This window comes from Danio rerio, chromosome 6 (genome assembly GCF_052040795.2).
Source record: "Danio rerio strain M-AB ecotype USA chromosome 6, GRCz13ab, whole genome shotgun sequence".
Classification (NCBI taxonomy): Eukaryota; Metazoa; Chordata; class Actinopteri; order Cypriniformes; family Danionidae; genus Danio; species Danio rerio.
The window spans coordinates 13,315,499-13,330,921 of NC_141026.1; the positions used below are offsets into that span (position 1 = coordinate 13,315,499).

At 35.8% G+C, this 15,423-nt stretch overlaps 1 protein-coding gene across 1 annotated transcript in view; it reads right to left on the bottom strand.

The window, feature by feature from the left end:
* Positions 1-15,423, bottom strand: part of gpd2 (glycerol-3-phosphate dehydrogenase 2 (mitochondrial)) — a 77,962-nt gene that overhangs the window by 41,705 nt on the left and 20,834 nt on the right. Inside the window, 2 exon segments of the mRNA NM_001442041.1 lie at positions 8,921-9,084; positions 15,268-15,365. Coding sequence (NP_001428970.1) covers positions 8,921-9,084; positions 15,268-15,365 — 262 coding nt within the window.

Genomic DNA, 15,423 nt, shown 5'->3' on the forward strand with positions numbered 1-15,423 from the left:
GGAGAAGAAGGAATAAAACCTCTAAACTGTCATCACAATCGTGCGTTTGGATCCTCCACGCATACATACGCAAATGAAGGCGCTTTTTTTCGCGCACGTAAACACAGCAGCAGAGCATCAGACGTCTCTTCGCCTGTGTTTCTCGCACAGATGGACGCGATGTGACAGATCGCTGCTCAGATAGCCGCCGCACGCCCTCTGAATATAAGCTGCTGCCCGTGTGTATCAACGCGGCCCAAATGCGCTGTGACAGGAGGCACCGGAAGGCAGGGATGAAGGGCGGGGCTTGCGCTGCCACGATGGGACCTTGAGGAAAGGGGACACATTCTGCACACCCAGACTAACCAGGAACATATGGAAGTTTTGCCTGGTGGCAGCCTCGGGCGGCTCGGGTTGCAGACGGGCCAAAAGAGACACGGGCACAATGAGATTCGGTGGTAACAGCCGGTGGCGGGTTTCTGGAGATTATGCAGGAATGTTAGAGAGACAAATTAGCTTGCACTTACCGCTGTATTAAGAAGCAAACGACTATGATTATGATGTTTGAATTAGAACAAATCATAAACTGTTCAATTACCTTACCTAATTAAAAACTTAAAAACCTAATTAATTAATTTATTTTTCCTATCACAAACTTTGCAAAGGCATTACTACACTGTCAGATTTTTAGGGCCCTATCCTACACCCGGCGCAATGTGGCGCAAGGCACGGCGCAATACTTGTTTTCTAGTTTCTGCTTGGCGCAAGAGTCGTTTTGAGGCGTTGCGCCACACTCTTTAAATAGCAAATGCATAAGCGCTTATATGTGCGCCCATAGGCATTCTAGTCTAAAAAGGAAGCTGTTCTGAGGCGCACTGCTGGCGCGTTGCTATTTTGAGAAACTATAATAGATTTTTCATTAGACAAAAACAAACCCGGTCTAAACGCCTCGCTTACACACTGCTTAATAGCCTACACACAAGATGTAGAGCAATACGCAAATATCTTTACATATGAAAAAATTAAAATATTAAGGATAGGCCTATATATAGGATATAATAAGAATAGATATAGGATATAAATATAAAGGATTAAAAAAATATTACAAAACTTATTATTCTCTAGCCTACATAAATATGAAAAACCACTGCTTTTATGCCTTCTTCATCTCGGGAGGCTTTTCCAGTTCATTCATAACAATTTGCTTTTGTATAATTATTAGCAGTATTATTTATTATATCTATATTTATATTTGTTTTATTAAAAACAAGCTTAGATTTGCCCACCTGCAGGTTTTAGACCATATGGGGCACAGCATGTGTTTTAGGATATAACTCAGGTTTTTGAGCACACTTCGTTATTATTGTTCATTTATTTGTTTGCTATAAATTAGAACTGAATTTAGAAATAGTTTTGAAACAAATATTTGCGCTTAACAAACAAAATTAATTATTTATAGGCTAATTAATGTCTGTACGTAAAGGTTTCCCTATCCACGAGAGCGAAAGTGAAAGTAGATAATTTATCTCTCATTCTCGCGCGGTAGATGCTCTATTTAACTGTTTTCTGTTAAAAAAAAACTATTAACTGTTAACTGTTTGCTAGTGAAATGCTCAGTTTTTCCACTTACACTTAGTTTACCTGATGTAAATAGCAAGTGTGCTTATAGCGTGACGCAGCTGGCTCTTAAAGGGAATGGGAGACGAGACTCTGATTGGTTTATTCTCAAAACACACCTATAACTCATTAAGAAAATAAACTCAACCCTTTTAGACCATGCACCACGGCGCAAAGCGGATTTTCCCGTCCTTAAAATAGCAAATATGGATTCTGACACGCCCTAAAAGTATTTGCGCCCTGCGCTTTCCGTTTTGCGCATGGACCGTCAAAATAGAGCCCTTAATGGCAAAAAGTCAAGACAACAATTATGTGTATGTTCCTTTAACTTATTCTAATAAGTTAATCTGGATTCCCATTACACTGTAAAAAAGAAATTAGTTCACTTAACTTTAAAAAAGTGAGTAAACCCATTGCTCTTGAAGGGATTGATTGACTTCCGACTCTCTGTGGTTGTTAAAAATCACTAGCTTCCAGGTAGAGATCTGCGCGGGACTAAATTTTGAATCCCGCTCCCGCCCGCACCCGCCAGGTTTTAGCCCGAACCCGACTGCTCCCGCTTATATTAAGAATTTATTGTCCCGCTGCCCGACCCGCCCCGTTTTCTGGCCGCCGCGCCCGATCCCGCTAAAGAGCGGGGGAGAACAAAACCGAAAATCCCCCAGTTATACAGTCCAGGCAGCCAAGCTGTCTGTATAAACACACACACACACAGCACCAAGCACACACACACACAGACAAATCTCTCTCATACGCGCGCGCGCACTAACACACACACAAGCCCCAAGCAGACACACAGGCGTTTGCAGTTATATCAACTCAAAGGCTTGTAATACCATCTATCAAGTACCAATGTAATACCAAAAGGTTTTATATAAAGGTATATAAATACTGAGTCGCGCCAGCTCCGGGCCGCAGCGCACATTACTCTCGGGCCGATTCTGGCGCGGATGCGGCAGCGTCGGCTCGCTTACAGCCGCCGCATCTGGCCCGATTGATTCGGGCCGGAATCGGGCAGTGAGTCCACAAGCATCCGGAGTCCGGCAGCCGGAGCCGGGCTGAGTGGTAAGTCTCCGGCAGGTGAGAATCTAGCCGGAACTGGCCCGAGTGTATTTTGCTATCTGGGAAAGCTCTCTCTCTCTCATTCGCGCGCGCGCGCACTAACATACACACACACAAGCACCAAGCACACACACAGGCAAAGCTTGCTCTCTCTCTCTCTCTCTCATTCGCATAGCAATATCCGCGATATTGCTAGACAGCCCGCTCCCGTCCCAAATTTAACCCGATACCGAGCACTCCAGCGATTTATTCGGAAATTTCGCGGGAATGCAGACCTCTACTTCCAGGCCAATCTTGCCCACTGGTCTTCTAACCATCCCCATATCATAATTGGCTTCATCACTCTGTCTCCTCTCCACAAATAAGCTGGAGTGTGGTGTGCGGTCTGGTGCAATATGGCTACCGTCGCGTCATCCAGGTGGATGCTGCACACTGGTGGTGGATGAGGAGATTCCCCCCAACGTGTAAAGCGCTTTGAGTGTACAGAAAAGCGCTACAGTATATAAATGTAAGGAATTAAATTAATATTATTAATTAAATTAACTATGTTCATAATTTAAAAAATTAAGTCAACTCATAGTTCCAAGCTATAACAGGTTTAATCACTTTTTTAAGTAAACTTGTCACTTTTAAGGCAACGGGTGTACTTACTTTACTCTAGTTAAGTAACTTATTGCTTTTTACAAAGTGCTGGGTTGTGGCTGAAAGGGCATCCGCTGTGTAAAACATACGCTGGAATAGCTGGTGGTTCATTCCGCTGCGGCGACTTCTGATAATTGAGAGACTAAGCCAAAGGAAAATTAATTAATTAATGAATTTAATCAGGTTTCAACTAAATTTTTTAAGCTATACAAAGTTTAACTTAATATTTTTATTCAGTTTGATTGATGTAAGATGAGATGACTAAAAAAGTTCATTTGATTAAACTTAAAAAAGCATTTACTTTAAGGCAGCAAGATTTTATTTTACAATGTATGAAAGACTTGCACTGTCTTAAAAAAGCCAAAGACATGACCAGAACCTTTTAAAATTTGTTAACCACAAAACAAAAAAAAAAAAAAAAGTAAGGTATAACTTTATTTTAAGGTGTTGTTTTTACACATACTATAGAAATTATGATCAATTAAGCATTATTACGTGCAAATAACCCTAAATGTAACATGGATTATAACACCATATTGTTACCAGTGTTGGGAGTGATTAGTTACAAAAGCAAATAATTACTATAATTAAATTACTTTTATGCAAAAAATAAAGAAAGAAGATTACCAGTATTTTCAATTTTCCGGTAATTTAATTTCAGTTACTTATAATGTACATGCCTAAATATTGTACATAAGTCAATTCAGAGAAGCAGGTGAATTGAATTTTTTGTTAACGAATATATTTTGCAGAATAATTGTATCGTTCAACTACAGAACGTTACATTATTTAGGATGATTGCATGTGCTTATGAAAAAAAATGAATGAATTCAGTGAGTAAATAGTTGAAAAATATATATCCGCTTGTTAAGTGGTGACGTGTTTGTGACGAATGTAATACAGTTTCTGGGTCCAAGCCGCCATTCATTTGAGTGGAGAAATCATTCCTTTATGATCACGTTTTATTCCTATCACACATTAAAGTTAATTTCATATAAAATCCTAGTGTAAACAACAATCTCTGGGCTTGCTGCATAACAAATACCAAAAATGTAACAGTTTATAAAAAAATGTATCACTTTCTGGCCATCGGATATTAGGCATGGACATATACACTGCGATCGTGATTTTCGAAAGCATTAAATCGCTTTGTAAACGTTTATTATTACCATTTCATGAGTCTCCCCATTCAGTTGAATAGAGTGCTTGGACCCGGAAGCCGCTTCGCGTGACGTCACACTTAACAAGCGGATTAAAAGAAAGCCGAGCAGTTGTGTATATATAATGTATATATTTTTTATTCATATATTTTGCATAATAACCTGATTTTGCAGATTTGATAAGACTGTTAGATTTGTCTGACAGTTGTGCATGCCTAAGAAACAATGAAATAAGAAATTTGTCAACATATGAAAAGTGGTGTCATTAGTTTAAAAGCTTTGAAGTATTTAATATTTTTTGAAACTAAACTAAAGGTTTCTATTAGACTTAAAATAAAAGAGTTTAATTTCTATTGTCTATATGTGTTGAATTTTTTTTATGGATTTTAAGTAGTATTAAGTCAAGTAATTAAATTGTAAATTAAATTACTAATTGTAGACTAAGTAATCAAAAACATAACTTAAATTCCATTTTAATGGTGTAATTAGTAAATGCTTAATTTTTGGAAATAACTTACCCAACACCAATAGCAAGTAGACGTAATTAATTAATATTACTCAGTAGTTAAACAAATAGTTACACTATAATTAGGACACCTAATTATACCCTGCATAAAAAGCCTCTAATATGCATCTATTGACTAAGACATAATTCATTTTAAATTGATAACATGATATCTAAATTTAGGATGAAATTTCATGAGTTAACAGCAATAGTTTTTGATTCCCATTTCAGATCACTTCCACATTATTATCCATACATACATTATCTGTATTTGCAATTAATAAGTGTGAATTTAGTTTAATTCTGCATTTTATATTGATTTTATGAACTACTGATTATGTGTCTACAATTTCAAATGTGATCATTTAGAACATTTATTTGCAGAAAACTACATTGGGTCAATAAAAAACACTCAGTTTTCAGAGCTTAAATATGTATAACTATATTTTTCTCAATATTTGAATATATATATATATATATATATATATATATATATATATATATACTTGAATATATATATATATATATATATATATATATATATATATATATATATATATATATATATAATATTATATTTAAATTATATAAATATATATATTTGAATATATAAATATAAAATAATATCAAAATTTTAGATATGAAATTTAAATATAAATAATAAAATAATATAAATATACAATTTAATAATTGTATTAAACTTCAAATAATTATAAAGTCAGATTCCAACCTGTAATCTCTCACAAGAGTTAAGAGTGTAAATCAATAGGTTGACGGCAATTCAATTCTAATCAATGCGTGTGACATATTTAAATGACAAAAAGAGAAGAGCAACACCCACTAGATTAATAACGAAGTAAAATGCAATTAATACGCCACTATGAGCGATATGCATCTACCGATAAAGAAATCTGAATTATAATTTAAGAAGTCTGATTCAAACCCATAACCTCTCATGAGAAATAAACCTCTGAATTAAGAGTGTGAATCTATGGGTTGACAGCAATTCGATTCGATACACAACTCGATTTGATTTGATTGTTCTTTAAAGGTCACATATGTAAATAATGAAAAGAGAAAGGCAATATCAAGATGATTTAAATGCTTTCTGGGAGAGATGATGATACCGGAAACAACGGCTCAGTTTAGCTAACCGCAAGCTTTCCATCAAATGAATGCTTTTGATTTCATTTGTATCCATCAAATGAATGAAGTATGGTTTATGTACGAGATTATAAGAACGATGCCATTTATAACTTTTAATACGTCATTAAATGTGGCATTAGTGTTATTGTATTATGCTATTGTACATGAACATGATGTACCGCCATTTATACTATTGCTTTCATTGACAAGAGGCACTAAAGATTATAATGTAATATTTGTATTTAAAATAATTTCATCAAAAATGACTCTGGTAAAAATACCATTGTTTCCATAAGAGAAATATTAAGAACAAAACACTGTTTTTCATTTATTCACTCATTTTCCGTCGCCACAGCGGAATGAACCGCCAATTTATCTAGCATATGTTTTATAGAGCAGATGCCCTTTCAGCAGCAAACAAGTACTGGGAAACACCCATACACACTCATCCACACACATACACTATGGCCAATTTAGTTGATTCAATTCACCTATACACGTCTTTGAACTGTAGTGGAAACCGGAGCTCCCAAAAAAAAAACATTCGAACTAGAAACCAGTGACTTTCTAGCTTTGAGGCGACAATGCTAACCACTGAGCCTCCGTGTTGCCCCCAACTAACATATTTAGATTATGTTTTTGAAGTTACTAGAATACAATCCAAGTAAATAAACACCATAAATGTTTTATAATTCTATAAACACACACATTAAATAACAATGTTCTCGTCAATTATGCTCCCTCAAGTGGTTCTTTTCTCTGTTAAACACAAAAGAAGAGATTCTGAAGAATGTTGGAAACCAGTGACTATTGACAGCCATAGTAGAAAAAACAATTACAATGGAGGTCAATCGTTTTCCAGTTTAAAACATTTTTCAAAATATCTTCTTTTGACCTTAGAAGAAATTCAAACAGATTTGCAATAAGTGGAGGATGAAAAACTAATGATAGAACTTCCATTTTGGGTGAACTACCCCTTTACTATTACTATATTTACTATATTTTTCTTTGGCTTTGTCCCTTTATTCATGAGGGGTCACCACAGCAGAATGAACCACCAACTTATCCAGCATATGTTTTTAACACAGCGGAAACACCCATACACACTCATTCACACACATACACTAAAGCTGCGTCCCAAATGGCACACTATACACTATGCACTCATGCACTATGTACTTATGCACTTACACACTCAACAGGATAGTATATGTATGTAGTGTCATCCCAAATGGCACACTAATGTTTTTTTACTAAGCGGAAATTCAAACCGTTTCCCTGATGACGTTTGACTGTTGCCAAATCAGTGAAATAAACGACCGAATTATCAAATACCTGCCGTGAGTAAAACCGCATTTACCATCGGGAGGCGCTATAATCACTCTCATAGGAGAATTTTGCTTTCACCATCCAAAATAAATAAAAGCTGCGTCCCAAATGGCACACTATACACTATGCACTCATGCACTATGTACTTATGCACTTACAAACTCAACAGGATAGTACATGTATGTAGTGGCGTCCCAAATGGCACACTACTGTTTTTTTACTAAGCGGAAATTCAAACCGTTTCCCTGATGACGTTTGACTGTTGCCAAATCAGTGAAATAAACGACTGAATTATCAAGTAATACCTGCCGTGAGTATTGTCGCATTTACCATCCGGAGGCGCTATAATCACTCTCGTAGGAGAATTTTGCTTTCACCATCCAAAATAAATAAAGTTATTCAACATGTGCGTCCGATAGCTCCGCCCCTTCCGCTACGTAAGCAAACCTGCGGTCGTTGAGTGCGTGAAGTGTCCATCATTACACACTTCATTTTAGCGGCTGAATGAGAGTATCATCCGGGTAATTAAAGTGCACTTAATATTTTTTGAGTTTCAGTGTGAACACACAACTTGCACTATTTTTACTACAAAATGGCGTAGAATAGTGCATAAGTATGCGATTTGGGACGCAGCTTAAGTTTATTTAATTCACCTATAGTGCATGTCTTTGGACTGTGGGGGAAACCGGAGCACCCGAAGAAACCTACTTGAACTCGAACCAGTGACTTTCTTGCTGTGAGGCAACAGTGCTAACCACTGAGCCTCTTTGTTGCCCCAACTGGCATATTAGGATGATATTTTTTTGAAGTTATTACAATACAATCCAAGTAAATAAACACCATAAGATAATGAAAAGGTACCATGTTTTATTATTCTATAAACACACATTAAAGGAGCAGTTCACCTCAAAATAAAAGTGGTTTCCTTAAGCGGTTATTTTCTTTGTTGAACACAAAAGAGGATCTCTGAAGTATGTTGGAAATTGGTGGCTATTGACATCCATAGTAGGAAAAAAATTACAATGTATTTCAATGCTTACCAGAACATTTGAAACATTTGAACATTTTCAAAATATCTTCTTCTGACTTATTAATTTTCCTTTGGCTTAGTCACTTTATTCATCAGGGGTCACCACAGCTGAATGAACCGCCAACTTATCCAGCATGTTTTACACAGCGGATGCCCTTCCAGCTGCAACCCAGTACTGGGAAACATCCAAACACACTCATTTACACACATACACTATGGAAAATTTAGCTTATTGAATTCAACTGTATCGCATGTCTTTGAACTATGGGGGAAACCGGAGCATGCGAACACAGGGAGAACATGCAAACTCCACACAGAAATGCCAACCGGGCCAGCCCAGATTCGAACCAGCGACCTTCTTGCAGTGAGTGAAACTTTTGTTTGCGATTTTAAGTTGATTACTGGCCAACAGATACACATTTGCTCTGAATTTATCATAGATTTACTCACCGTCGTAGTAGACGATGGCTCCCACCAGTTTGTCTTTCTTCAGCATTGGGAAGAACTCCAGGGCTTTGCTCTTGCTCAAAACGTAACTGCTCTTCAGACATTGAGATCCGGCAACCAGGTCATACATTTTAATGCCAGCCCAGTAATACGGCAACTGCCACCACCTGATCAAAACAACATCAAACAATTATTTCTGTTGATGAACAAGGCTAAGTAACACACAAATGCGCTGACAGCACAATCCACACTCAAAAAATTCTAACAAGGATTTTATGAAATTGGTCTTGAGAAATTATTTTTTATTATTTACTCACCATTTACTTCTCATGGGATTACAAACCTTTATGAGGTTATTTTTTTCACTTAAACACAAAGGAAAATATTTCGAAGAATGTTAAAAACTATAGCCATTCACATCCAACAGAATCCCAATAACATCAATGGCTACCAGTTACCAACACTCTTCAAAATATTCTCTTTTGTGTTTAACAGAAGACAAAAACTCAAATATGTTTGGAATAAGTGGATGAGAGGTGCCGTTTGCACTAGTGTGTTTTCAATTTAAAAAGCATTTTTTAGAATCATGCATTTTTTGCGTATCTAAAAAAAGATCTTCGTTAACACTACACGCTGTCCACACAAACCTATTTTCAAAACCACATTTTTATAGATAGTTTGGCCATATATCACAAAAATGTAACTGAAACTTTCTTAAAAAAAAAACTCTGGCCAGGGTGTAGATTTTCAGGAAATCCAGTCAAAGTGTGATCGTTTGGCCACTTAAACCCTAGGTTTGTTCTGTAGACTATTGAAAACAATATTGCTTAAGGGGGCTAATAATTTTGACCATAAAATGTTTTTTTTTTTTTTTTCAAAGCTGCTTTTATACTGTGAAAAATTCCTTGCACTGTTAAAATAATTTGGGAAATAGTTGAAAAAAAAAAAAGAAATTCACAGAAGGGCTAATAATTTTGACTTCAACTTTATATAGCATAATCACTTGCTTGGAAGAATTTGTTTCACAATCCAAAATAAATAACCTCAACCTTAGCATCCGATATCTCCTCCCCTTCCTCTACATGAACAAAACTGTAGGTGTTGAGTACACAAAGTTTCCAACATTCCCCGCTTATTTTTAATGTTTAAATAAGTAAATCATCCAAGTAAAATAAACTGCACTTATTCTAGTTTTTAGAAATTTTATATGAATCAAAAACTTTACTACTTACACTACAAAATAGAGTAAATAATACATAAGTATGCACTGTAAAAAAAAAGTCTTGGATTCCACGCAATCGATTGTCGGGACAACCATGAAGGAATTAAGTTACCTTATTAGCTTTTTTACAATTTAAGTTGGTTAAACATAAAACAATTAAGTTGTCCCTAAGAAAAACCTGAAGAATTATGTTGTTTCAGCTCAGTTGAAATAAGAAATTTGAACAAAGAGCAAACATAATTTGGAGTGTGTGATTTGATATGCACCTTATGTCACGGTTGCAGGTTTGTGCGTCTTCCAGAGTGTCTGTTTTGTCACGTGGGTTTGTTTTGCTTTGGTCGCCAATGTGTATTTGTTATAGTAGGTCACATGTTATGACGGTACTCTGCTGTTTTGATTAGCTCGCCAGCTGAGATCACTACCCTGTTTGGTTTATTCTGTGTCAAATAAACTTTTTACTTGCATATTGGATTCTTCTCAGTATCCTTATTTAACCGTGACACCTTACCACCTGTGTAATGTTCATATAAGACAGAGGCTGGATGAATCAGGATATGATAAACAATAGTTCAAAAGACCAATAAGCGAGCGATTGTGAATAGCTGCGCCACCATTTTTAAAAGATTGCATTTCAGTCTGTCAACACTGATGCAAGCAACCCAGCCTCTTTGCGGATATATATTAAGGTCTATATTTCTGGGGACAGCGAAACACATGATCGGCAGTACGTCTGCTCACAGTTTTTGTTTTAGCAAATCCACCAGAGGCCACTGTGTGCGTTTTTCTTGCATAAGTCCACCAGAGGGAGCAATATACACTTTAGCCAACCAGGCCAGCTTGTGACAACTGAATGACTAACAGACTGACCCACCCCCTTCCCTAAACCCAACCATTAGTGTTTTCAAAAATATGACATAAACTGTTAGACCTTACCAGGCTTTTTTACAGTAGAACACTGGCAACACTGTTGCCAGCTACTCACTGTAAAAGTTTGGTTACAGTAAGTAACTGGCAACAGTGTTGCCAGTTAATTACTGAAACTGAACCATTACAGTGAGTGGCTGGCAACAGTGTTGCCAGTTGTTTACTGTAACCGAACCATTGCAGTGAGTAGCTGGCAACAGTGTTGCCAGTTAATTACTGTAATAGAGCAGTAGTGGTAACTAACTGGAAACTGTGTACAGTTAATTACTGTACTGTAGTGTTACAACTCACAGCATTATACTGCATACACAATAGTATGTCAAGGTGTTACTAAAATTAATTAGTATTCTTACATGTTATTAATTCTTTAAATTAATTAAGCTGTAAATTCTGACAAATTTATTTTATTGTTTTGGCAGCAAACAAATATAAAACAGAAAATGTATAACAAAATTAATCAGCAGATATAAATATCATCTTACATATTACTGAGACCCACAGGTCTGCACAGCAAGGCTGCAGTAAAATTAACGTTTAAGCATGCAAAATTCTGTCATATGGCTCTGCGAAAAGGAGTGGGATTAAACAAAATATTTAGAGATTGAAAAAGCAAGCAACTGGTCCATAATTTTTGTTCAGAGAGGTCATGGTTTGAAATTTGATTCGTCTCAAGCAATCACATGATGTGATTTCGCAGTTCAGAGTTCTCCAAGCTTGAACTTTCCAATGCTGCAAACTGTAAAATTTGTCGCATGAGTTTGCATTCCAGGTCTGCAGCATTCACATGCGTATGAATGGAAGACTATAGGGAGAAAAGTGCAGTGTGACCGGGACTTTAAGCTGTAACTCTAATTAAACACACCTGATAAAACTAATTAAGGCTTGTTAGAAATCTACAGGTAATGTTGAAGCAGGGTGGGTTCTAAACTTTGCTGCTCTGCAGTTCTCCAGTAACTTGGAGTTTGACCCCCATGGTATATAGCAGGGGTGCTCAATCCTGTTCCTGGAGATCTACGTTCCTGCAGATTTCAGTTGCTACCCATATCAAACACACCTGCCTGTAATTATAATGTGGTGTTCAGGTCCTAATTAATTGGTTTAGGTGTGTTTGATATGGATAGCAACTGAAATCTGCAGGAAGGTAGATCTCCAGGAAAAGGATTAAGCACCCCTGGTTTAAAGCATACTTTTAAAGCAACTGCTAACATTTATCACAATCACATATCCAATAAACACACACACACGCGTGCATGCACACACACACACACAAAGTGCTGCAGTGAAATGTGTTACTCTCTCCTCAATGCTCACCATGCAAAAAAAAAAACTGAACAGCAAAAAGCACAAAATAATTATTTTAAATTTTAAAGTTTTAAATAATTAAAAGCTCTGTCAAATCTCAAAAAGTTTAAAATAATTATAGAAAACAAAAATAAAGTTGGCAACACCGAAAAACCAAAGGATCCAATCTTTTATTATAATTATCTCATGACAACAAACTTTTTTATTGTTTCTAATATAAATTCATAGATGGAAACACAGCTCTGAAAAATACTTAGCAACAAACTCACAACCTGGGACCGGACAGGGGAGCTTTTGTGTGTGGATGGCTATGTGTATCATGTTTTTGTGATTCCCTGTGATGATGTGCACATGTTACCTTACTGAGATGATGGAATTTAATTTTGGCTTAGTTGCCAGAAAGATACATACAACTGTTAGCATCTGTACATTATGGCAGTATGCAATATAAAATAAATACATATTCTTAAACAAAAGTAATGTAAGAAGTTATATGAGGAGATGCTAACTAGCTAACAATGTAGCTTTCAAGTACACAGTTCAAGATAACAACAATGTAGCTTTCAAGTACACAGTTCAAGATAACAACAATATAACTTAAAACACAGCCTTATTTTATAAACCCTCAAAAACATTTGAACACATTTTACTTACTCATTTCAGATTCTTATTTAAAGCCTAAAACATATCAGACTCTACATCTGAATTGATAGACAGAGAATAGAGCACACTCAGCAGTAAACAAATCAAACACCTGGCTCTCTTAAAGGGCCGGCATTTTCTGAAAACTCTTTCTAACACCTTTGTGTTTAGAATAAGACGGACAGCCTGTGGGAGTGTGTGGTGATGCCTAAATCATTGTTTTTTTACAGTTATTTACTGCACAATCTACAGAGTAACAGTGCAGTTATACTAATTAAACACACCTGATCAAACTAAATCTAAAGGTAGTGTTTTAAAGCAGGGCTGGAACTAAATTCTACTAGGCTGTGGCCTTCCAGGAGTTTGACACCCCTGGTACATAGCATATTTTCAAAGCAACTGCCTACATTAATCATAGTTATGCACATATTGTTTAATAAAAACAATAAAAATATACTATAATATAAACTTCATCCATAGAAAAAAAAATAAATAAATAATCTGATTCTCATGTCGTTCCAAATCCGTAGTAATAATAAAAAACACAACAAATATCATGATTTATACATTTATTTAGGAAAGCCTTTATACTGTTAATGGCACTTTTACTTGCCAGTTTTCCAGACAAATTCATTGAGTCCCTGCAAAAATGTATGTGCGTGTTATATATATATATATATATATATATATATATATATATATATATATATATATATATATATATATATATATATATATATATATATATTTTATTTTATTATTATTTTTTTTTAAATAACACATTTTTACTAGTTAATTAGCAAAATACTAATATTCAGTTGAAAGTGCAATTTAAAATCTTAACTATAGGTCAAACTAGGCAATTAAATTAGATTAATTATAGAAAAAGTAAACAAAGTTATAAAAATTATTGTGACAATTTCTTTGCTCTGTGTGAATATTTTTGCCTTTAAATGCATTTCGTCCATATCTTACACTTATCTTTTAATAAGCTCTGTGGCATTGGTTGACTCTTGATACACAATGTTAAAAACATAAAAGGAACCAAAGAAAACACAGAGATAAAATAAATATAAAATAGCAACATAAAGCATCAGAGTAGATGGGGCAGTAATGGTTGAACAGTAATTTACCATTTATTATCACAGTAAATATCTGTAATGGTACATAGAGTAAATTACTGTAATTTATTCTTTGCACTACAGAATTTCATACAAATCCTGCTCCTTTTACAGTAAAATACTGTTTCTTTTCATTACAGCTAAACACTGGCTATTTTATAGTTATTTACTTCATAATCTACAGTAAGGGTTAACAGTGTATGCTTTGAGCCACTGGGGAAACTGGTAACAGCAGAGAAGCTATCTATACGGAGGTAAGCGGTCAGCTGGTAGCGATAAAAGGAACAGAAGACGTCGGCGGCATCGTACTGCTCGGTAGCATTCGTTTTAAAGACAAAATTCAGCCACACGTACCTCTGGCTACATAATTTGCGCTCTCCAGAAATGTAGACAGGGGTACATATCCACAATAAGCCTGTGTTGAACACAAAACACCAGCATTTTGAAACTCAAACAGAGTTTTCAAAACACTCCATTTTCCCTGGTCGAAGATGCTTCAAAACGTATGCATTTTAAAACAAAAACACATTAGCATAGATGGCAGCAGAATTTTGAGTTTTGAGTAAACTATTTTAACACATTTTAGCAGGGATTATATCTAATTATAATAGATACAGTTGTACATGGGCTGAAATGGATTTGTACAGGTACCACTAAGTCATATTGTGTCATATTTTATTTGTCTTATGTTTAAAAAAAAAAGTCTGACAGGCAAGTGATGTAATCTTGAGGTTTCTCATTTCTGTGACCCTTTCACACTCCTCCGGTTGCTTTAAATATCAGAGCAAGGCATAAATGCCACGAGTAATTAGTAATGATGATGGTAAGGACAGGAAGATCCTTTAAAAACCCCGAATGACAAGGGGCAGAGAGTGAGGAGGCGAGAGGTTCAGCATTGATCCACAGAAATACTGAACCCCACCTGCTGCGGGCATCCAAACGAAAGGTTCAATGCCATTTCTGTGAACTTCTCAATGGATTTAAATACAAAAACTGTCTTTTACGAATCTAGGACGTCTCCGGTCTTTCTCTTTAACTTTCTTTCTGTCAAAGTCTCGTATTTCTCCTTTTTTTCCCCTCTTTTATTGTCTGACAGGTACTGAACAATGGGTTGTAATTAGATGAACTGGTTTTCTTACTTGTAAACAGGAAGCATTATGGGTAATGGTGCAGATAGGTGAGGGGCGATTTCCAGCAGATTGGCACGTTCATGAAGGGCTTCTTTCACCATCATGTACTGTGAATGCAGAAAAACAACAGTAAAACTTAAAATTCATGATTCACATAGTCATACT